Raw genomic sequence first — 26,027 nt, 5'->3', positions numbered from 1 at the left:
CTGCTACGCGAGGCTCAATGAGGGCTCCGTCTCCGTTCCCCCCTTCGCCGGTAGCCTCACAGGTGCCCTGTCGCCCACACTCCGCTCACACCCGCCGTTGGAGCCCGACACAGCTCCCGAGTCCGGCGCGCCGCGGGTCTCGCCTCCGGCGCAGCTCAGCTACGTTGCCGTCAGGCGAAGCAAAACTCACCGCCGACCAAGGAGGCGGCCGGGGGGGAACAATTCCCGCTGGCAGAGGGTCCCAAGGGGGTGCTAGACAATGCTTTAGGGCTTGTGGTGCCGGAGGGACTCGGATCCACGTCCTACTCCGCCGCCATTGTGGCCACGCCCCCCCACCAAGCCTCTTTAGACACCTCTTGGCATCTCGTTTGTCCTCCCACCCTTATTAATGCTGCTGTGCAGGGTTTTTTATTCCCCACGCCCTTGTTTCCTGTTTTTTTTATTTACTTTTTTAATTTTTGGTCGGTCCCAGCAGATGCAATTTGCTATTGTGCTGCTCCTTTCTCTGAAAAGTGCTTTGTGCATTTACCATTTTAAGATTGTACATTTGCCATCTTGAAACAATAAATCAAAAATAAAAAAATAGGCCCCATGATGGATATGTGGGCATGCATCATGACGAATGCTCACATAGTCATTGAGCTGTGAGCATGACGTTCGCTCACATGCAGTCATTGTTTTTTTCATTTTGCCAATGCGGTGCAGCATCAGCAACAACATTTTTTTCTTTTTTTTTTTTAGTTTTTTGCCTATGCCATTCAGTACCAGCAACAAGCGTTGACAAACCCAAATATTTGTCTGCGGCCTTTCACAGGTGTGACCTATTAGCTTTGACAAAGCTTGTTTTCTTTGCCCGCTTCCATGCTGCCCCTGATTAACATATCTGTGATATTTTGACAGGACATATTTCCCCAGCCTTTTTAAAACTGGCCTCTCAACAAGAAGCACTAATTCATCCTTATTGGGCACACCATAGTGGTGGTTTTTCATATAGACAATTGCATATTGGTGAAATGGCCCCTACCTCAGCGTCAAGAGCCAAGATGGAGAGATGTCACGTAACAGCCAATGTGGCTGACTCTGGAACAGTTCAATTATGAGCAGCTCAGCTCAGCATCATGTCCACTCAAATTGCTTTCATATTTCACTTTACTAACTCAACACTATTCCTTTATGGGTTCCGGAGTAGAGTGCTCCTCGCTTAAAAAACACTTTGACGCCTCTTCAAGGGTAGTAAGTGCTATATAAATGCAATTACAATACAATACAATGTGACTCATGCACTAGCAATGGCGGCACCAGACACAACTAATGATTTAGGGAATAGATGTACTGCAATAAAAAGTGGGAAAACATTTGTGAACTATGTAATGCTAAGTGAAGACCAAACGATAGTTGGCCGGAATTTGGCCGGAATTTGAAATCGTACACGGACAAAGTGCCGTCGAGGAAGGGTACCAGAAGAGGCTGGGAATTATTCATACTAAAGAAGGATGAGTAGGAATGAATCTATCTTTAAATGTTATGGTACTAACCTGTGCAGAGGATTTACATGGCTCAACAGGCATTTCCACAAAGTACCATGGAATGGAGCAACATTGCAGTGGATTTGAAAAGCAACTATGTTAAGTTTACTTAATAGGTAATAAAAAACAGTTCATGAATCCCAGGGTGATGTCGGGACCAAAGTCTTCATCTGGAGCCCCCCTAAAAGTGGCTTCTTCCATCTATGTCTGGTGCAAGGGATATTGGATTCCCAAGGCCAAATTATGTTTTGCCCTATGGATGCTTCTCGCTGTAGTATTAAGGTTATTCGTTACAATCTGAAGCCCTCACTTGTGATCATTTGTGGTACATCATAAGACAACTGCCTTTTCTGATTTAAATGCAGAACCAAGATAGGATGTTCCAGCCAGTGGCTATGCAGGTAATGGTTGCAAAGATCTACTTCCTACTTCTAAGGTATGCAGACAGTAAAAGACAGGCCTCAACAACTGAGTCTACACTTTGAGGCTGGGTTGATGATAAATTACTCAATCCCCATAAGGAAGATTTTCAAGTACTACTAATGGCAACCTTACTACTCTCCCTCACCAGCTGAACCTGAATAAGCTGTTTCTCAAGACTGTGCAGACACCACAAACTGATGATGATACATGGCCTACACTGGATTCAGCTGCATATCTGAGAATGGGAATGCGAGCAGGCCCCTGGACCAAATGGAACATATGTGGCTGTAATAGATTAAAATGGTATTCTAGCTTGAATGTTAAAGACAGCATTTGCAAAAGGAACTATAGTGCACCACAATCCATAACAACTGATTCTTCGGGATGCTACTAACTTACATGTCTTTGGCATGGGTAGGGTCACAATTGCGGACGCCAGGTAGGTAGAAAAGGCAATGGTCAACAATCACCAACTTTAGAAGACTTGGGGGCCCATGGAGGGACGCATCAGCAAGGTTGCTCCCTTTCCTCTCTGTTAGGTCCCTATGTTGGCGTGTACTAGCAAGGGCATGAACATTGGAGAAGGAGAAAGTAAAAGAACGAGTGGGCAACAAATACTGAAGAGGAGTGGTGGTCTATAAAAGGAAGTAGGTGGCCTGGGGCTCATGCCCTAAGGAGAAAAACGCATCGAAAAACCTGTTCCAGAGGCCGGGATGTGTGCTATAACCTGCAGGCTCTATCAGAAACATTTACAAATCTGTTTAACCAGAATGCTTTCATTCAGAGTGGTCACAGCATGGGATATTCTCCTCCAGTTTGGCCCCACAGTACCCTGTGATGTCCTGGGTGACTCTAATGTTAATGTGCATGGAGATTAAGATGATCTGAGATGCCTGGGTTGGCCTTCAAGCCTACTGACCCTATTCACCCAGAGTGCCTCTTCCTCTGTATTTAGCATGTCCACGTGTGGCTCTTCCTGTCTCTCGGGTTCTTGTTCAATCTCAGACCTCAACTTTTCTAACCTCACCCTCTTTCTGAAGTAAAGAACTCCTTCCAGACACAGAATTAAGTTCAACAATTATCCAGCGGAGCCCAGACTAACGGGGTGCTTCTGCCCCGTCCTCCTGGTACTCTCACCAGCACAACAGTACATTCATATTATCAGGCTGTAGAATGTGAAAATGAATATGGATATAATTAAGCAGAGCATGTTCAGTACAATGTAAATGGAAGGCTAACCCTAACTAAGCCACATTATCCTGCTTATGCACACGCACACACACACAAACATTCACACACAAACCTCACTACTCATATCTCACTATCAGTGACTGCCCAAACACTGTGACGTCACTAAAAGCTCACACATCCACTACACCATACACACTGATGAAAGATCTTATCCATATAGCCAAAATGCAGTGAAGTCTTCCTCCAATAGACAGAATTAATTTCAACGGACTTTATTACTCACATAATGTGGTGCTCTCACCCTTTTTGGCAGTGGTGGTGGCAGCCTCCATATCTCTCCGCACTCCAGGGGAAAAAAGTATGCAAAGCATTGCTTCTTCACCTTTCATATCTGCTTCTAGGTGACTTTATGAGACTTAGTCGTTTTTCTTATATATATACATCTTGATTTGTGGTACTCTCCTCTGTTTACTTTTGCTGTTGGTACATTACTCCATGTGAGAATGCAAGTTCCACTCTTGGAATTAAGCTCCCAGGTTTCATCTCAGGGTACCCTTTAGTGAGATAGTTGCCATACTATTCCTCTGACACCCAGGGAGCCCAGGGTGCCTGAGGTCTGTGAGTAAAAGTCTACGAACAGAGTGCTTGGCGCAATGTGTGAAGTCACTCTCAAGCTCTGCATTTTTGTCAGCATAAGCTCACAATGCGTAAACCGTTTCAAGCTTGCTTAACATCAATTCATAATGTCTAGACACAATTTTAAGAGAATATTTCCTAATATAAACACATTAAAAAAGTGCCACTTTAACAGCACACAGCATAACACGTAGTGCTGTTCGATTGACAGCCAAAAATATATACTGACCTTTAAATTTTAAGGCAAACTCATAGGGGTTGTACAACGTCAAGACCTGCTTGTGCGTTGACTGGTCATCTGCATAGAATATAAGTTCTGTCGGAAAAACAAACACAGGAAGGTTTCCTTCCACTAGCTCTGGTTGCCTTCTGTGTTGCTGCATTGGCACAGACTCCGCTCTTCTTTGTTCACAGCTTCTTATCTGGAATCCTCTTGTCTCAACACGTGCTTCAATAAAAAGCTTCAGAGCATTTTGGCAGTTCTGCAAAAGAAGAATTACTTTTTAGGATACTTTTTCTTCATGCGCGCAAAAGTATAATAAAAGATTTTTTTCAGCTGACCTATTTGGATGTATGTGAAGAATGGAAAGTACATTTATAATGACGTGATTATGAAGAAAAATGCATTGTATATTATAGTCACCCGTATATAGAAACAATTCGGAAGTATGCCAGAATGAAGAAAATCCCTGACAACTACCCTAACTCCGACCCCCCAAGATGTACACTTACCGTCACCTCATCTGAAACCCTATCTCTTAACATAGCCCTAACCCCAAGATACTCAGTGACCTGCGCCTTTATCTCTCGCCATAACCCTGGCCCCAACCCTAAACCAAACCCCTTACCAAAATCTCAAACTTAACTCTATCCCATTCCCCTTACAAAACCTCAAACCTAACCCAACCCATGCTCCTTATCAAAACCTCAAAATTAACCAAGCCCAACACGTGCCCTTACCAAAATTTCCCAACAAACACAACTCAAAATGTTAACATAACTCCAAAACATGCCTCAAGCAAGTCTTCACCTTATCTTGGAAGCAGGCTATGCTATTTCCTCTCCTGAAGAAAGCTAATGCTGACCCCAAGATACATAGCAATTTTCAGACTATCTCCCTGCTTCCCGCCGCTGCTAAAATGTTAGAGAAGTGGCTCAATCAACAAATCTCCAGCAGCTTGCAAATTAATAACCTGTGCCACGATACTCAGTCAGAATTCTGTGCAGGCCATAGCACGGAATCTGCTCTTTTGGAAGTTGCTGAATTCATTATGGTCAACCTTGATCAAGGTTTGGTAGCAAAGGTTGTTCTTCTTGATTTGTCAGCGGCCTTGGATATGGTCTCCCTCTCTACTCTCCTGGACAGATTTTGTGATATGGGCATCCAAGCTCCTGCTTGGGCTTGGTTGAAGTCTTACATGGAGGACCATGCACAAAGGGTCTTTCTCCCTCCCTTCACATCCACAGCTTAACCACTTGATTGTGGGGTACCTGAGGGCTCTGCCCTAGGCCCAAAGCTTTTTAATATTTACTTAGCCCCTTTAGCTAAGCTAGTGGAGGCTCGGGCATAAGGATTATTTCTTATGAGGACGACACGCAGTTGATGCTCTCATTCAATGAGACGGAGGTGGGTGCATTGGTTGCATTCAAGGGATGCCTGGTGGCTGTTTGCAAATGAATGAATGCAAGCTGCCTCAAATTAAACTCTGATAAAACAGAGATTCTTTCTTTTGGCACTGCCCGGCATCCAGATGCCACCCAACTGGTGCCTGCGGAGCTTAGCTCCACTCCTTCTCCTGCACCAGTGGTAAGAAATCTTGGGGTCAAATTTGACCCCAATCTATCCTTTGAACCTCAGTTTAGATCTGTTTCGATCAGATGTTTTTTCACACTGAAATTGGTTAGGAAGATGATTCACTTCATTTCAGAGGAGAGCAGTAAATATGTCATTCATGCTCTAGTAACGTCCAAACTAGAGTATGCGAATAGCCTATATTTAGATTTACCATTCTACCTGCTTCACCGCTTGCAGATGATTCAGAATGTGGCGGCCCAGCTGATTCTGAAGTTACCTGCTCGTGCTTCAGTTACAGCTTCCCTGTGCAATCTTCATTGGCTGCCCATAGTTAGTCAAAGTCCTAACACTTACCTACAGAGCATGCTAACATAAAGGCCATGGCTTTTTGAGAACAAGACTACTTCTCTATCAGCAGAAGAGAGCACTCCGCACAAATGGACAAAAACTTATATATGTCCCAAGGATTAGTAAGGCAAGAAGAGGCGGCCACCTTTTTTTCCCACTTAACCGTTAAAGTTTGGAACTCTATGTCTTCTGCTGCCCGTTTCGTGCCCTCAGAAATCAGTCTCCCGTAAACTCCTTAAAACATACCTGTTCGATAACTAGGCGCCCCGCATTGGGTTTGGCTCAATCCTCAGTACACGGTACAACCGCAAGTGCCGGGTCGCCTCTTTGGCGGCAGCCGCACGCTCTATAAATTCTATTATATTGTACTGTGTATTGTATCTTACACCTAAATTTAACTCTAAACCTCCCATGCTGACATCGTTAAAAAAAAAATTAAATGTCTTTATTATTGTGCAAAATAATTTTTTTATTTACCTTTGCTTACATTTTTTTCAAATTCATTTCTTCATAATGAAGCAATGATTTCACATAGTATCATACTTTTTTAACATTTGCTTTTCGTTGTTAGTCTCCAGGCTGAAGACACACGTCCATTTATATGGGTGAACAACCATTATTTCATGAATGCTACTGATGTGCTAATGTGTTATTTGCACAGATCACACGTGTTTCTACATTAACAAATTACATTATTTGCTTTGCAGTATCAAGGAACATGAAATTACTACACTACGATTTAAAACGATGCATTTAAGAAATATTCGCTGTAGCTCAATATATGGCATGGTTGGGAATGAATGAATGACCTGATGAAGCCTCTGATTACCCGATGTGAGTCTATGCATCATCACTCACAAAAGGCACCCATTGCCAGTATCGACTGAGCCATAATTGCAAACATAACCTGTCAAAAACAATGTTATTTGCTTGTGTACTACTTTTCATCTGCTTTTCAATTCACAAGACTGACTTGACTGCCTTCTGCTCTTTTCTTGAATGTGTGGATTTCAGAATTCTGGTCAACAAGTGTGTCAGGTTTGTTATAGACTAGATAGTTTATAGAATAATTAAATTTTTAGATTGCGTGCAGTGCGGGCTAAGCCATATATATCTTCTGAACTGAAGAGTGAGAAAGGCACTGAAAATGTTTGTCAATATCCACAGTAATGTAAATTTGTGAGAGTTCACCAAAGATGAAGTGCTCACTTCCCCGAAACACTCGCTTCCTTTCCCCTCTGTGTCTCGACTACAGACATTTCTGCAGGTGGTGGAATTTCTGTAATCGTTGGCACAGGAAAATGTACAGACCTTGACCATGCTCATGTCACGCTTCTAAGCACAAAAATTAATGTAAAGCATGTTTGTCTCTCCCTAGTCAAAAAAACAACAAGCAACGAAGAAGGAAGGCAAGCTGCCATTGTTTTTCCACACTCTTCCTCCAGTGGAACTCGCTACTCTCCTCCCAATCCAGGCCCAATTCACTCCTGAACTTCCTATAATAAAACATCCGCTCTTCGAAAACCCCTCACCTCCATCACCCAGGTGTCTTTACAGCCCTCTTCCAGCCACCGGTGAATTTCTCAGGCAATGTGACTTGCTGCTAGAGAGAGGGGCAGATGGGAGTGTGGATGTTTTCATTCTCCTTTCTTCTAGACCTGCTGCTCAAATCCAGAGTGGCTGAGCTGCGTATTTATTATTTGATTATTTAAAATCATCAAAATACAAACATCGCAAACGGATAAAAAACAGTAGTACAAATATTAAATCTAGTTAAATACAAACACAAGAACTGTATGCCGGACCTATCAAAACAGAGAGTAATAACCAAGAAATCATAGCCCCATTAAAGTGCATTTATCATGTGCAAACTTACACAACAGTAGTTTAACAAACATAACCTCCTGGCTGCAAATAATTCGGCAAATCCTATTATTCATAGCGCAAACAACCGCACTGATAATATTTTCCCCAAAAGTATATTTTAAAACAATAATCCTGGACATATACAAGGAAGCAAGAAAGCTATGTTAAAACGTATGCTGCAATGCCAGATATGTTATGGCTTGCCCATACGATATAATATCCCATGCGGTACATCTTCTAAATAAAAAAAATTCCAATAACACCTAATGGACTAGAATACCACATAAGTAAACCACCACTCCAAAGCAATTACTGAACGCTTTCCAATCTCAATAAAACAGGAAGTACTAAAAGAGTAAGTGCTTTGCCAGTGGCATCATATTTTGTACTTGTTAATATTGTTTGGAAGTGCAACCTACCACAGCACAGTGCTAAAATGTGTGCTGAGATATGCTGCAACAATGACGCTGTACTTGAGCATACTTACCACACATTTTAGCACTAGACTTACCGCACTCATTTAAAGCAGTGCTGTCACTATTCCCCTATATGTTGTAACTGCAGTATAAGAGTTAGTTAACATTATCCTTTCAATGGAGTCCCCTTCAATTTACCAACAGAATCCAGCCCGCAGTCCATGCCCGAGCCACTACTTTTTCCAACATTTACTTGCCACCCTTTCCACGCTAGGATCAAGTAGGGCAGGCGCAAGGATGTCCAATGTAAGTGCACGAGCACGGGATCAATGCCAGATTTTCAGGAATGCAATTGACTCCCAGAGTTCCATTTACATTTATTCCATTCATGCTTATCTTTTTTGTGTAAATCGGGCATAGATACCATGCTCGGACCTACATTTTATTTATTTATTTTGAAAGTTTTATATAGCGCGAACAAGATCTTTGCAGATATCAGAGCGCTTTACATAGAATGGGTACATGAGGTAGCATAGTCAGACAGATAAATCAATAGATCAAACAGTACAAATAAGTGGCTGCAAAGCCAGTCATGTGAGTAATAAAAATAATAATACAAATAATCAGAGGGGTCAAACATGTAGTATAGGTCGATGCAGAGTATTAACAGAGTTCGAGATAATAGTTCAAGTGTATTTAGCCATGAGGATAGCTTTTACTTCATTTTTAAAGAGAGTAGTGGAAGAGATAAGCCTGGTTTCGGGAGGGAGTGAATTCCAGATCCTAGGCGCCATTCCTGAGAAGGAGCATTTATATGTTTTTTCCTTCCGGAATCTTCGAGGTTTCAGCAGAAGATTGTTTGTGCCTCTGGTGTTTCTAGCTCCGCCAGAGATTGTCAGCTTCTGAGCGAGGTAGCCGGGTGAGTTTAGGTGAACCGCCTTGTGTGTCATGCAGGCGATTTTCAGATGTATTCTGGCTTCAAAGGGCAGCCAGTTCAGGGATTTCAAGTCAGGGGTAATATGGGAGTGCTTTTTTGACCCAGTGATGAGTCTCGCTGCAGCGTTTAGAGAAGCTCTTAGGGGTGCGGTTGTAGTTAGGGGAAGTCCGCAGAAGGCGGTGCTGCCGTATTCTATTTGAGGGATGACTAGTGCTTGCACTGCGGTTTGGAAGTCTTTGGCTGGGAGGAAGGGTTTAAGTTTCCTCAGAGTATTGATTTGGAAGTTCGCTCCCTTTGTTGCCTTGCTGATATGTTGCTGCATGTTGAGATTGGTGTCGAGTGTTATGCCTAAAGATTTTGCTGATTCCACGATGGTGGGTTGGATATTGGTTGCAGTTAGGTGTTTAAGCCAAATTTGAGTGGTGGAGATCTTCGCTGTAGGTGAGATCAGAAGGAACTCTGTTTTCAGGGCATTGAGTTTGAGATGATTATCGGCGAGCCAGGATTGGGTGCCTCTGATCGTTGAGTTCAGGAGCAGGATGTCTTTGGGGGATTGTAATTTGAGATAAAGTTGGGTGTCATCGGCGTACATGTGAAAGTGTACATTGGATGCTTGTAGTACGGTGGTCAGAGGTTCCATAACTAGATTGAACAGTGTTGGGGATAGAGAGGATCCTTGGGGGTCTCCTAGCGTTACAGGTATTGGCGAGGACATCAGGTTGTTGCTCTTGAATTTCTGCGACCTGTTGTGAAGAAAGGAAGTAAACCACTTGAGAACAGTTCCAGATAAACCCATTCTTGTGTTTAGTAGTTCTAGTAAATTCTCATGTTTAACGGTGTCGAATGCTGAAGAGAGATCAAGAAGGATGAGGAGGCATGTGTCGTTTTGGTCTAGCATTTGAAGTGTGTCGTCAATTATGTGAGTCATAGCAGTTTCTGTACTGTGTCCTGCTCGGAAGCCTGACTGGTGAGGGTTGAGGAGATCAAAATGTTCAATGTGTTTAGTCAATTGTAGTTGTGCGCATTTTTCCAACAGTTTGGCGAGAGTGGGAATATTGGTAATGGGACGGTAATTGTTGAGATCAGAGGGGTCAGCTGTGGGTTTCTTGAGCAGAGGTGTGACTTGTCCAACTATGTCCAACATGCCCCTATTGCAAGTTTGTACAGGCATCATATGAAGTGGAATATCCAGCCAGTGACTGAGGCATTCCATCTAGTTCTTTTCCACAAGTTACAGAAAGATGCATTTTTATCACCTCTGTGAGTACACCAGCAGGGAAGACTGCATCACAGAGATGGCCAATCCCATCCATCACTTGAGATCACAAATATACAGACCTAAGTGTAGGGTACCTTTAAATTGGCGCCCTCACCGAAGGCTGATCAGACAAAGTCTGGAATAAGAGAATATGCTCTCTCCGTAGATGAACACTATTCCACTTCTTCTTCTAGCCTGATGACAGCTCCAGGGAGATCATCGGACTACTTGCTGGCCAGTTCACAATGACTCCCTACAACCATTTTCCATGAAAAAGTGCAAAACATAAATGTGAAGCAACAATCTCTGCATCTATCCTGAGGAGATAAACAAAAGCTAATCCTGGAATACCCACCCTCATTTGCCCAGCTACTGATAACCAGAGCAGCTTATGGAAATATTTCGAGAAAGAAATGCCCAGGCTATCTCAGGAACCTCTCCGCATACCCTGCAGCTCGCAGGCCACCACAAATAAACATATAACAAGTAGCTAGAGGTATGTCCAATGTAAGGCAAGAAGGCACATTAGCAGCACATCGTGAAAATGTAAATGCACAATGGGGGGTTTAGAGACGGGAGGCATCTCTTCAGCTTTTGAGGGGGAGAGCTCATGAAGCCCATTTGGACACTACTGTAATGTTGCCACACCTCTACATTCGCACTGCAGATTTAAGTTTGCTCTATTTTCTTATGTCCCCATTCATCCCGTCATTACTCACCTTACAATTACAAAAGGAAATGCAGGAGTATGTGGATTAAGTGATCAATGAGAGTTCCAAAGGCAATGAAAGCACACACTGCTACCTTTCCATAAAATGTAGGCTTTAGTCAATGCACAGTGGTGAGTGAGCCTGTCTTACCGAAGACCTGCAATAAAGTGCAAGTCTGGGTACTGCTTGTGTTTCAGAGCCTGGATGTACCATTAATTTCGGATTTAGATAAATGGGACTAAACCTTGAAGCTACCAAGAGTCAGCATGGATGAAAGCTTGAAAGGAGCAATTCCTTAGTATGAATGACTTACAGAAGGCTTCTCTCCAACCTATGCTTCTTCTGGCATACCTCAGAGTCGCTACGCCCAACTGGCCTGGCCACTTCTAGATCACAATGCAGGCCTCTCCCTGACTGGTTAAAGAGATGGTATGCGTATGGCAAAAGAGGGACTATTTATGTGTCGGGAAGAGAGTTAGAGAGTGGTGATCTTTGGTTCAAGAACGCTATGACATAATAACTTTACAAGAAACACACCTAAAATGCCAAGATGAGCACTACCTTAAACATAGGCGCTACCCCGAAGATTTCAAGTCATCATCACAGACAAAGCTCAACAGTTTAGCCATCGCTTTCCACTGATCACTAGGGGTTACACCACCTATGAGCAGCAAAAATGGCAGGGAGTGAAAGGATATGATCGTAACAAGAAACATTCAAAACAGACAAATTACACAAGCAACTGTGTTTGCCATCAGTGCAGGACAATGATGGACGTTTAGTAAACTTTTTAAACACTTTTGTAGGTTCTGCAGAAGGTGACATAATAATATTTTCAGAAAGAGGGGAGACTAGGAGCTGATGAAGGTCCAGTGCCCACACTCCAATTGTATATATTCTACAAATAAGGGTGTTCACTGTTCATGAGAAAGTTGAGAAAGAAGAATCTAGGTTATCAATAAGTTTATTCGGGACAGTCAACAAGACTGTTTCTTGTTGCCCTCACACATCCCAAAGCATGTCATGCTTCATCATAGGGCAGATGCTCCTCGTCGGACCGGTGTTGCAATGCCCTACAGGTCCCCCCCGAAGGGTCACTTAGCGAATAAACTCATTGATAACCTAGATTCTTATTCCTCAACTTTCTCAGGAACAGTGACCCTCACCCCTTATTTGTAGGTGACATAATAATCACAGGTGATTCCAACTTGGTGGGAGGTGCAGGAAGTGATAGGTAAGGGAACTGCACCACACAGTCTAAGTAATGTTTCTCTAAAAACTCAAAAAGACATTTAAAAAAAATGGAGGACTTGGACATACATGATCCCCGGAGAGAACTTAATGCGGAACAGAGGGGTTGTACTTTCTTTTCTCGTGTACATCACATATACCTCAGAAGTGACAACAAATTGCTCACTCATACCTTCCACCCTCATATTAAAACAACTTACTAAAGCTCGTGTTCAGCAAAGGTTTCTTGGTGCTCAGTGAAAAGTTAGGCAGTCAATTATATGGGAGTTAAAAGAGGTGTTAATAGTGCCAAGCTTGTTTAAATAACTATGCCGTCGGCCGAAATATAAATCTCATAGGATATAATGGGATTTATATTTTGGCAGACAGGATGTCCGTCACCATTGTAAGGGAGTAACCCATCCGCCAAGATCTAAATCAGACCCTCTGTCTCCAGGTTCCTCACTCCTGATATACCTACGCCAGTTTCCTGGCCTAGGTATATCAGGAGTGCATTCTACAATAATGGCGCTTGCACTGCTATAGTCAAATAGCTTGAATGGGATGGCCATAGAGCACGCACTGGTAAGTAGTGCTTAATTCTGATGGCAAAAAAGCGAGGAGCAAAACAATTTAAAGCCTTAAAAGCTAGGAAACATGTTTTTAACTGAATTATGTGTTTTATTGGTAACCACTGGAGTTGTTTCAATAGCGAAGTGATGAAAGAGTTCATAGGAAGTCTGTATATTAAGCAGACTGCTTCGACTTGAACCACTTATAATCTGTGAATGAGAGTATTCTGAAGACTTAGATAGACAGTTTGCATAATATAGTAAAATCAGCAATAACTTCCTTATCATTTTCAGCATATGGATGCACATAGAAACAACTGACCGAATATGCGGCTTCATTGTCAGGTTGCAATCCACCATAACACCAAGACTTTTGGTGCATGTCTTAGGGGAAGGATCAGATCCTGTTTCAGCAGGCCAATACATTTGGGTTCCACATAGAAAATGTCAAAATGTGTCCTATAACAATTTCAGATAACCCTGCAATGCCACCTGCGACCTCTGCTATTCCCCACATAAGGAGATGGATAATGCATCCAGCAGTACTCCGAGACCCAGTCCTGAGGGCTGACCTTCAAATAGAAAAATGATTTCTAATGAATGAGCATGAAGAGGTGGGCCACCTGTGCCATTTGTAGTAAGAGGTAAATGTATAGGATACATATGAGTAAAATACTTCCATAATTCTAGTGCTTTTTGTGCATTTGCATAACCCAGTGCCACCCAGGTAGCTTCTAATGAACGTATAATATTTTTGCCTGGTAACGATCACGTTTTAGCTTTCTAGATAGCATGTTCTGGTGTCTCATAACGGGGAAAAAACTAATGGGAATACTGGTATGGCTATCGTGGCACCTGATGCTTTGTATTTATTTTGGTGCTCTCTGCAGTGCCTTCGGGACGCTCCAGATTTCCAGCGTTTTCTTTTAAATATATATATATATATATATATATATATATATATATATATATATATATATATATATATATATATATATATATATATATATATACATACATATATATATATACATATAGTTATATATATATATATATATTGTTCTTGACATTTTCAGGTGTCAGGGCTCCTTGGCAATTGCCCATCTATTTAGTATACAAGGAATACCCAGATGAAACGATCATCACAATTTGACCTGTAAGAGGTCGGTGGGGCAACGCCGTATTCTTGTATCTTATTTTTTTGATAGTACAATGTCTTATTATCTTAAACATTATATACAGTGCTTATTAAAAAAAAAAAGAAGGCCCGACCAATGTTTAAGACTGAATAGAATCCTCGTGTCACTTATGCTGAGGATCATTTGAGTAACATTTTTTAACAGTTCTGGTTTTGTCAAAAATACGTTTTCACTTATTTGATACAATCTTTACGTCAGTTACAAGCATTTCTCCTAAATTCGATAATGACATAGCCCCATATAAAGAACTCTGTTTACTTGTCCCTGCGAGCACCTCGTCACCAGATGTGTCTGCATTTTGTCGTTTTGGTCCTCAAAATTGTCACAAATTACACGGGCTGCTTTGTCACGTGAACAGAGAGGCGGGAGCGAATGTTTATCACGTGTGCAGTTGAAAGCATGGATTAAGCATAATGGTGTGAAATTTTATCCAGGGGATACCCACTGCAACACAGTTGGCTGATTCTAACCTGTTTGCATCGCTGTAGTGTGTGGGTAAATAGTTTTAGCAGCAATGTATTTGTATTTGTATTTGTATTTTAGACTTGTAGAGCGCCTTATCACCCCGGGGTCTCTAAGCGCTTAGCAGACGAGTGAGTACTGGCAGGAAGAAAAACCGACTAGATGTTACCCCATGCCTCTTGAAAGAGCACAGTTTTTAGCTCTTTCCTAAAAGGCAGGAGTCTGGTTTCTTTGCGCAGATTTTCAGGCAGTTGGTTCCAAGCTTTGGGCATTGTGTGGGAAAATGTCCGACCACCGATGGTGGATCGTTTGATCCTAGGGCAGATCAATAGGGCGGCGTTGGCTGAGCGTAGGTTCCTGTTAGGGGCATATGGGACAAGGCGTTTTTTGATGTATTTCGGGGCTTGCCCATATAAGGCTTTCTGCGTAATGCATAGGCCCTTGAACTTGGCTCGTTGATTCACTGGCAACCAGTGTAGCTCCCGGAGGAGGGGGGTGGCCGGTGTCCTTCTTGGTTTATTATATATAAGTCTGGCCGCGTCATTCATGACGATCTGGAGTCTCTTGGTGAGTTTTTTCGGAATGCCGAAGTACATGGCATTGCCATAATCCAGTCGGGCCAGAATTAAGGCTGACACTGCTCGTCTGAGAGTGTCTGCTTTTAGGATGGGAGCTAGCTTGCGCAGTTGTCTCAGGAGGCCTACACAAGTGCCCACCACCGCCGAGACCTGGGCTGACATAGTGAGATTTGTGTCGATGATTATGCCCAGGCTTTTTACTGCTGTTGCCGGTATTGGGGCGTTACCTAATTCGGATGGCCAAGGGAGGTCGCACCAGGGGCTAGATGACGTTGTGATAGGTAGAACCTCCGTCTTGTCCGGGTTGATCTTTAAAAAATTTGCCGTCATCCAGTTGACTGTAAATTTTAGAATATTCTTCAATTTTTGATCAGCCATAGGGGAATCGCCTATCTGAATGATGATCTGGGTGTCGTCGGCATAATTATATATGTTGCAGTCCATCTGATTCAGAGATGAAATGAGGGGCTGCAGATATGTGTTAAACATCAAGGGGGACAAGGCAGAGCCCTGCGGGACGCCGCATGTGATTTTAGCAGCCTCTGACACCATGTCATCCAGTTGTACTTTCTGAACCCGTCCACCAAGGAACGAGGTCAGCCAGGCGTGGGCCGTGCCCTTGATGCCAAACTCCCCCAACCGCGACAAAAGAAGGTCATGATTGACCGTATCGAATGCCGCGGAGAGGTCGAGTAGCACCAGGGCACAGGGATCTTTATTATCTGTTTTAAGACGTAGGTCATCTAGTACTGATAACATGACTAGTTCCGTGCTGTTGTGGGCTCTAAACCCTGCTTGGTTGGGTTCGAGTAGTGCGTTACTCTCCAGGTGGTGCGAGAGGGCGGACAGCACATGATGTTCTAGTATTTTTGCTAAAAAAGGCAATTGAGATATGGGCCTGTAATTCTTTAAAATCTTGGAATCGGCACCAGCCTTTTTTAGCAGGGGGATCAGTCTCGCTTCTTTAAGAGTAGATGGGACTAGTCCCGAGGTAAGGGAACTATTTAGGAGCGATAAAATGTCCTCCTCAAGGCCTGGCCATGCTTGTTTAAATATCTGCGGGGGGCAAGGGTCCGCTGGGGAGCCTGATTTAACTTGGTTCATCACTTTTGTCAGGGAGTCCTTGGTAAGTAGGGGTAGGGAGGTTAAAGGCTCTGTGATTGCGGGCGGGAGAGTTAGCGGAGTTTCCGGGCAGTCGAATCTAGGGGTGCTTTCGATCTCTATCAGAAGGTCAGATATCTTTGAGGTAAAGAAGGATTGAAATTTATGGCAGTCCTCCTGCGTAAAAGAAGGCGGTTGTTCCTTCTTTTTCCTCAGTTCAGTAAGTACTTGGAAGATTTCCTTCTGAGGGTTAGGTGCTGTGGCAATTCTGCTCTCGTAGAACTCACTTTTTCTAGTTCTGATGGCTTGTTTATACAAGGCGAGCTTTTCCTTGTATAGAGTCTGGCAGTTGAGATCATACCCCTTCCGCCAGGCTCTCTCGCACTGACGCAGGGCCCGTTTTAGGAGTCTCAAATCGTCATTGAACCAAGGGGCGCCTTTGCCTTTTTCCCTGATTTTTATCTTACGAGCTGGGGCTACCACCTCAATTGCAGATTCTAGTTTTTGCGATAGCTTTTGACTGGCCTTCTCTAGGTCATCTTCAGGTAGTCTGTTTAGGTGGGAGGGTTGCAGTAAAGTAGATAGCAAAGTATCCGGATTAATGGAGTTCCATCTTCTCACTACCCGCCATTTGTCGGCTGAGATGCTTTCTTGTTTCGGGAAAGCTAAGCTACCCTGTAAGAGGTAATGGTCTGACCAAATGCAGGGCAATGAAGTGACTGGGCGCAGGGCAGGAACAGAGGTCCATATCAGGTCCAAGGTATGGCCCTTCATGTGTGTTGGGCCTGTCACAATCTGGGTTAATTCTAGTGCGGTCATTGCGTCTTCAAGCTGTTTAGACGTAATGTCTCTAATGGGCTCCTCCCATCGCCCATTACCACAAGACCCTCATATCTTGTACGGAGGTCGTGGACCAGACCCAAAAAAGGTTCTAAAAATGTTGGGGGGGTTTTGGGCGGGCGATATACGATGATTATCGTGAGGCAATTTGTGGGAGAGCAGAACTTGACGCCTAGGATGTCAGCTCCCTCAATGCATTCAGCACAGATAGTTTCTGCTTTAAAGGCATTATTATATAGCAGCGCTACTCCTCCCCCTTTTCTGCCATCTTTTCTGTTATGAGAGATAGCACCAAAGTTGGGTGGGAGGGCGGCCACTAGGTCGGGTGCGGAAGAATCATCCAACCATGTCTCCGTAACTCCTAGAATATCTATATTCCCCTCCTGGAGCAGGGAGAATACCTCTAGATGGTGTTTTTGGAGCGAACGAGTGTTCAGCAAGCTGACGCTCAATGACGTTACCGTTGCTCTCCTTCTCTGATTGTTTTTTTTTTTGGCTGTTTCAGCTGCGGGTTTCAGTATGTTCTCCCGCCTCAGAATCTGCTGTGTAAGTTGGCTGATGGAATAGGTAGTGCTATTAAGCGCAATTAGGTTTTCCTTGGAATACCACGGCGCAATGCTCCAGACGCCTGGAATTTTTATGTGACTTATAAGGCGGGTGTCCGTGAAATAGTTATACATTCATGCTGCTGGGAAGGTCTACTGAAAATCGCAATGTTTACAATCGTGCTTCTCTTTTGCGCATGGCACTTCTGTTTTGTTCATGCGGGAACAGTTGGACCCATGCTGTGACTCTCCACGGTTTGCTTTGATTCTAGAACTAACTTAAAATGTTAATGATCACGTAACTTCAGGGCTGCTAATGAATATTGTAGTAGAATCATGTTTTTAAACCTTCTGTTGCCTTATGTTGTTACTCACCCAGGACTGTCGCCTCCATTAGCACGAAAAGGGTAACCAGCAGTCTATATATATACATTCATTGATTGTTTGATATTCATTATCTCTTGAGATAAACAACTTTTCCATCCACTTAAATTTCTACATAGGTAGTAACATTTCCCTTCTTTTCGTTATTACCCTTGCTACAGCAAGAAAGAGTAAAGCTTTTTCCCCTTCCTACGTACTGTATGATCATGTAGTCGGTTGATCACGCACCATTTCCCCATACCTTTTTGTGCAATCGAACTGTGTCTATTCAGTAGCACTCTTTGTTAAACAGTTCATAATTCTTTGGATGTAAATATAAAAAGTGTCATTGTAGGCTTTTAGCCCTCCTTTCTCAGTCTGTAAGTACAAAACACTCCATGGAATTTAGAACATGGGTTAAACAGAAAGAATGACACCAATTACCACATCCACCACATCCACCACCACCACACCCACCACCACCACATCCACCACCACCTCATCCACAACCACATCCACATCCACCACATCTACCGCCACATCCATATCCACATCCACCACCACATCAACCACCACATCCACCACCACCACATCCACCACATCCACCACCACCTCATCCACCACATCCACATCCACCACCACCACCTCATCCACCACATCCACCACCACCACATCCACCACCACCACATCCACCCCACCATCTCCACCACCTCCACCACCACATCCACCACCACATCCACCACCACCACCACCACATCCACCACCACCACATCCACCACCACATCCACCACCACCACATCCACCACCACCACATCCACCACCACCACATCCACCACCACCGTGTGTATGTGGCTCTGTGTGTGGGGTTCTGTGTGTGGGGCTCTGTGTGTGTTTGTGCCTCTGTGCGTGTGGTTCTGTGTGTGTGTGTGGCTCTGTGTGTGTGTGTGCAAATGCCATAGGTCTCGCATTTACGAGAGATTAAACTATTGGCATTGTAAATGACAATGCCATGTATTTATCTGTCTTCAAAACCAACACATAAATAGAAAAATTGTAATGTACAATGCCAATAGCTCTAACTTTTGCAAAGGTGAGACCGTTGCATTGTAAATGCTTGTTACCATTTGAGACCAGTAAATTCTGAGTGTATGTCCTGATCACAGCCAGGCTAGACTATGCTAATATTTTGTACCATGGGCTCCCACAGCCATCTCACCAATTGTATGGTGCAAAATGAGGTGGCAACTCTATTTCTTAAGATACCTCAACGAATGTAAATAGCTCATCATCTCAAACAACTACACTGGTTACCTTAACAAAAGCATATTCTTTTTACATCATTGGTTCTTGCTCATAGATCATTTCATAATACTGCTCCCAAATATCTCATTGACAGGCTTGCACATTGCACCCCTACCAGGAATCGGAGTTCATCGGATGCCCATCTGCTTATTAGACCCAGGATCAGACTTGCCAGGAGGGGAACACATTTGTTCTCCTACCTGTTGGCTAGGGCGTTGCATAATATTCCTTCTGTCCTAAGGCCTTGAATAATATTCCTTCTGTTCTAAGGTCCTAAATAATATTCCTTCTGTTCTAGGGTCTTGATTCATATTACTTCTGTTCTAAGCCCTTGAATAATATTCCTTCTGTTCTAAGGCCCTAAATAATATTCCTTCTGTCCTAAGGCCTTGAATAATATTCCTTCTGTTCTAAGGCCCTAAATAATATTCCTTCTGTTCTATGGCCTTGATTCATATTACTTCTGTTCTAAGGCCTTGAATAATATTCCTTCTGTTCTAAGGCCTTGAATAATATTCCTTCTGTTTTAAGGCCTTGAATAATATTCCTTCTGTTCTAAGGCCTTGAATAATATTCCTTCTGTTCTAAGGCCCTAAATAATATTCCTTCTGTTCTAGGGCCTTGATTCATATTACTTCGGTTCTAAGGCCTTGAATAATATTCCTTCTGTTCTAAGGCCTTGAATAATATTCCTTCTGTTCTAAGGCCCTAAAAAATATTCCTTCTCTTCTAGGGCCTTGATTCATATTACTTCTGTTCTAAGGCCTTGAATAATATTCCTTCTGTTCTAAGGCCTTGAATAATATTCCTTCTGTTCTAGGGCCTTGATTCATATTACTTCTGTTCTAAGGCCTTGAATAATATTCCTTCTGTTCTAGGGCCTTGATTCATATTACTTCTGTTCTAAGGCCTTGAATAATATTCCCTCTGTTCACCGTCATAATGTCAATGAGAATCACTTTAAGAAAAAATTGGAAACCCTGTTGTTAAGTGCTCCCTATCGAAGGCAGCATGCTGCATTACCTGTTATACTGTAGCGCTGGAACGCCCTCTCCGACGGTTGTTGTGCTTTATACATTTTTTCATTCATTCATTCTGTTGCACTACCATTGATTTTTTTTCTAATCCTATCCCTCAGACATCCTGGTAACATTTCAAGGAAGCGGCAAATATTTATGAATTGTACTTATCAATATTAAGCAATGCTAGGAATATGAATATTTTATGCATGCATCTGTAAGTGGATATAATTGCTGTTGTGATTTGCACGCCAACTAGTCATAGCAATGGCAATAGCAAACAAATTCAAAATAGGTTAAGCTTGGCCCTGTGTTTTGAAAGCAATGTGTGCCTAAGAAAATTTAATGTGTCCTAATGTAATGCAACTGGTGCTTTGTAAAGCGCTCCGATACCAGATTCGGGTCAAGTTTGCACTATATAAAACTCTGTAAAATAAAAAAAATAAAAAGCGTCTTGATCTCTGTAATCAACAAATGGATCAGGTAGAAGCTAAAGTTAAAGAGATGAGATGGTTTTTGCATAAATAATGATAGACAGAGGTATGCGCTGGGGGGTAAAAACACACCTTAACACTGAGAGTGTGGGCATTGGTATTTACTGCATCTTGCACAACTGTCTTCTATTAGGCATATTCCCATTGGCATGATCTGTGAGTGACACACAACCACCGTTCCAAGAAAGAAATTGTCTGTGCCCATACATTACTTTGAACTAAGTCAGAAACAACATCTGTCCATTGCTCACTATCTGAGAAAATGATTACCTAATATCTACAAAAGAAAGTACTGTTTTCATGTATGTGTGTGTGTGTGTAGGATACATAACATGAAAGCAGCTGATGTAGGCGCTTTTATGTTGCAACCCCCTATTTATCTAAAGAAATGTAGGAGCATGTCTCTCGCAAAACATCTTTCAATCTCAGACATCCCAGCACAACCTGTAATTCCTAGTGACAATTGAAGAAAGGGACGTAAATAGACAGAAGTTTTAAAAACACACAATTGGGAGGCAACCTTAAGACAAAACAATATGTATCAGCCAAATGCAGTTGAGGCATCTGACATGTATAGTTCTTGAACTATACACGTCAGACGCCAAAACTGCATGCCTCTATTTCCTTTGACCGAACATGGTGAAGGATCATATGGCCTACTAAACACAGACAGAAACTGAAAAATACCAGAGCATAACAAAAATCCCTTGCTCACTTTGCCACTGGATTCAAGCAAGCCTGGCTGAAGACGGCTGAAATGCCAGAAACCGGTCCTCGGAAGCTTGTTTCTGGTCTAGGGAAGGCATGGCTTGGCAGTTCGGGCTGGACTGTTCCCATGAGGCACAGGGTCAGACTGATTTGCATATGGCCATGTCTGAACTGGGGTGGCAGAGTGGGCTAAAGAACGGTGATGGATTAAACCCAGATCTGTAGACTAGGTGTGAGTGTTTGATTGGTTCAGACGCTCCGTCCATCACCACCCCCTTTTGTACGGCCTCCATTACTGGGCATGGCTCCTATTCCTTCTAAAACTATTAGAAATCTGGGAAATGTGTTTGACAACATGCATTTCTTCCATTCCTTCAGATCAATTCTCTCACTTCTTCCTTTGATTTCATTAGGATGCTGCCCAAGGTTGTAAGCTTCTCCCTCTTGACTCCTGGAACACTGTGGTCCAAGTGATAATTTTTTCATGAGCTGGCTATGGTCATGCTCTGAATTTTGGCCTTTCTAAACATCTTTTAGAGCAAAATGAACTCATCCAAAGTTTTATTCTAGGTCATCTCCTAAGACATCCTCTCAGATGTTTTATCTCTGACCACCTCAAAAATCGTCATTGCCTTCCAGTAGTCCTACAGTTTATGTTCAAAGCATTGTGCATTTATTATCAGAGATTCAAACACAAGAGGCCTTCTTTTATCTGTAATGAGATATGCAACTTTGTACATTGCAGGGACCTGTAGTCTGCTTCTGCTTATTTAGTCAAAGGTTTTGAATATCATGAGGGCTCAACTGGTTGGCTGATATTGTTCAATCTTAGGGATAAGCATGGGAACGCCCTCTCTCGCCCCCTTAGTGCTGAACCCAACTATCACATTTTCAAAACACACATTATTTGAAGACACCTTTTCCAACCCTGTTACCCTGGACTCTTACCCCCCCATTGAAAACGCTAACTTATCTAAACTTCTCTCTAAGATCAAATCCGGCTCCCCTGATGACATCTGCCCCCCTTACATCCTGAAAGAAGTGGGTACCAGCATTCCTGGGGGTCTACTTCCCATGCTGAATGGTTCACTTGCTCAGGGTAAAGTTCCAAACAACTTCAAAAAAGCCCTCCTCATTCCCCTCATAAAAAAGGCAGGAGCCAATCCATTAGACCCACTCAATTACAGGCCCATATCTCTGCTGCCATACTGCGCCAAACTCCTGGAGTCTCATGTATGCGACAGCATCTCCACATTCCTTGAAAAATCGAATATCTTGCACCTAATCAGGCCGGCTTCCGCCCTTGCCATTCCACGGAGGCGGTCATCCTCTCGGTGCAGAATACCCTGAGGCGGAATGCGGATGAAGGGATCCACCAGGCCCTGGTGCTTTTAGACCTCTCTGCTGCTTTCGACACGGTCGACTATACCATCTTGGTCGACCGTGTCGAACAGGCAGGCCTTAGGGGCCCTGCACTGAGCTGGATCCGTTCATTTATCACTGACCGAACTCAATCGGTCAGACTAGGCTCCTTTACGGCTCCCACCATTTCTACCATCTGTGGAGTACCTCAAGGCTCTTTGCTGTCTCCCCTGCTTTTTAATTTGTATCTGCGCCCTCTTTTGTATTCCCTCAGGCACGCTAAGGTCACCATTTTCAATTACGCCGATGATCTGCAGCTCATCTTTCCTTTGAACACCAAGGACTCTGTGGTAGAATTCCAAAACACCATGTCCCACATTTTGAGTTGGATGAGCTGCAATCATCTCAAACTTAACCCAGGCAAGACCGAACTGGTCTTGCCGGGACAGAGCGCCCTCAGCTGGAACCCCAGCTTCTGGCCCACATGTATTGGCGCCCCACCATCCAAATCATCCTCGGTCAAGAGCCTCGGCATTTTCATTAGTGAGGACCTCTCTCTGAAAAAACAAGTTGGAGCTGTTGTTTCCTCCAGTTTTTTTCAGCTGAAGAAAATAAAAAAAATCGCCCGCTTCTTTTCCCAAGCTGCCCTCACTCAGATCATTATTTCCCTGGTTTTGTCCAGATTGGACTTTTCCAACAGTCTATACCTTGGGCTCCAAACTGGAGAGCTTAAACGCCTCCAGCTGGTTCAAAACCAGGCAGCCAGACTCCTCTTGAACATTCCTAGAAGGCAATCAGTCAGACCTGGCTTGAAACAGCTGCACTGGCTCCCGGTTGAGCAACGTGTGGCCTTCAAAGCTGGGTGTATCCTTTTCAAATCTCTACACGACATTGGACCCATTTTCATTAGAGACCTATTTAAAAAATATAGCCCCCCCCCGTAATCTCCGGTCTGCTCATAAAGCCCTTCTGACTATCCCTCCGTACAAGAAAAAGCGTCTCGGAGGCAGCTGCTTCGACCATCTTGCAGCTGTCCTCTGGAACTCTTTCCCTCTTCATCTGAAACATAGTGATAACATCCTCAGCTTCAGACACTCTCTGAAGACCTGGCTTTTCTCTCAGGCGCATTACTAAGCTGCCTTATCTCCACCCACCGATGGCCACGCCTGTTCCTTACTACAGCGCCATGAAGCCTCCGGGCGTACGAGCGCTTAACAAATGCCAAATAACATTAACATTAACATTAACATTAACAAAAACAAGATAGTATGTGCGTGAAGTGGCTCTATAAATGGGAACGTATACATTCAACCTCTATTCCCATCTTCTGATTTGTTTTAGAGATCTCAACTTTAAGGTGCAATTTGAAAACATTTCAGAGAAACTCCAAAGGTCTGTAGACATGACTGTTTGATAAATGCACCAGTAAGGGAATTTAAAGTTGATAAGGGTGATCTAATATTGCAGCCTTCGCTTTATGACCACAGAAAAACGCCAAGTGCATCCTTCATCAACTTCAAACTTCAATGCATAGACTTTTAGTGATCTTATTTCTAGTATCTACTCAGTGTTAGGCCATATGGATCCAGAATCCATAAGGCTAAGGCAGATTCAAGTCAACACCTTAAGCACCAAAATGCAAAACACAGTAGCCTTGTGTTGAATCTAGTTTCTTTTAATTTTTTCCATGAGTGCTTCACAGGGCGTTTGTTCTTTTGTGGAGACGTTGCTTTATTTCTGGAGGTCCTGTAGAGTTGCAGTCTAACTGGACAGGTGTGGGCATTGTAAGCATGCTGATAATCATTCTATAATGGTGATGGGGAAGACAACACAGCAGCTTTACCATCCTCATTGACAGTTCCATGGAGGTGGATCTGCTGTACAGAAACACTATGAGAACTGAGGGAAAGAATATATGGGAGGGTAAGTATGGGAACTGGGCATGGTTGCAAATATTCATTCCTGCATTATAAGGTTGTGGGAGGGATCCTGGTTCCACCTAATTAGGAAAAGGGAGAGATTCAGAACCCTTGCTCTGTCTGTGTGTCTGAGTGATCCATATCCATGGCTTTTCCTAATGTTAAATCATGGGTAGTGAGTAGTCCTTCTTGTAATTTCTTATATTTGACTTTTTCAACAAGCTGATCTCCATTCATTCATTCATTCTTCAAATGCTCTTTGTTCACACAAAACTACAAAAATACTTAAACCTCCTACAAAAATAGCCATGGTTTCCCCAGGCAGTTGTGCTTTTCTATCCTTATATTTTTCCTTACTTTAGATCTTGTGTGATATGATTTGAGTGCTGAAGCATATTCATTTATATTGTCACCTCCACTAATACAGTTTCTTTTGGAGTGTGCTTCAATATTTTAAGACTTTTTTGACCTAAACAATGTTTTAAAATTGCACATTTTTTCTTTTGAGCGAAGAAGTCCCCATCAATGGCATGAAGACACACCTCAAAGCTTTCCGTCCATTGCTCCCAATCACACTTTGATGCAGAAGGATCAGGGACAAAAGCGGAAGGAGGAATAATTGCTTGAAGCATACTGGCTTGAACTAAGTATATTTATTTTCCCTCTTCAAATTGTTATTTATATATTGCTTCATATGGTATACTATTAGGAAACTCATTTGAACAATATGATTTTGTGCTTTAGCATTAAGAATTGATGCAATTATGTTTGCAATAGTTTTTTTTCAAAACAATTCCCTTGTAAGTTCTTTACCTTTCTCTAACTCCACAAATTATGCCACCAAGAAACACTCCTGCATAGAGTATGCAGTGTTGCGTGTCATTGTGCCCAAAGAGTAATGGCCACTGCAGATATGCACGTTAGGGACACGCTTTGGCTTTTCACCAGTGCGAATCAATGACGTGGCGCCCCAAAGAATATTGGCTGCTATTGATATGCGTGTAAGAATAGCACACGTGCGTAGAATTAACATTGTATTCCAATGACGTTGTGCCCAAGAGTAATAATATTAATAATTTTTCATCCGACATATCCTTGTCTGTTATTTTCATTCGCTGCTTTTACTGAAACTAGAGCCCACTTTCCCCAGTCTTGCATCGCTTACGATCGCTAACAGGCCTTCCAGAATGTTGCTTCCTGATGCATGCTTAGGTTTCGAGGTATATT

General features: G+C 43.0%; 1 protein-coding gene across 1 annotated transcript in view; it reads right to left on the bottom strand.

Annotated features, from left to right (window-relative positions):
- Nucleotides 1-26,027, bottom strand: part of MOSPD1 (motile sperm domain containing 1) — a 146,816-nt gene that overhangs the window by 77,193 nt on the left and 43,596 nt on the right. Inside the window, exon 2 of the mRNA XM_086918676.1 lies at nt 4,006-4,258. Within this exon, the coding sequence (XP_086774802.1) occupies nt 4,006-4,159 (154 nt within the window). The 5' untranslated portion in view covers nt 4,160-4,258. The remainder of the gene's footprint in view (nt 1-4,005; nt 4,259-26,027) is intronic.

Source organism: Lissotriton vulgaris, chromosome 4_1 (assembly GCF_964263255.1).
Source record: "Lissotriton vulgaris chromosome 4_1, aLisVul1.2, whole genome shotgun sequence".
NCBI classification, from domain to species: Eukaryota; Metazoa; Chordata; class Amphibia; order Caudata; family Salamandridae; genus Lissotriton; species Lissotriton vulgaris.
The sequence above is the reverse complement of the archived record's forward strand: the minus strand, read 5'-3'. Positions and strand labels throughout refer to the sequence as shown.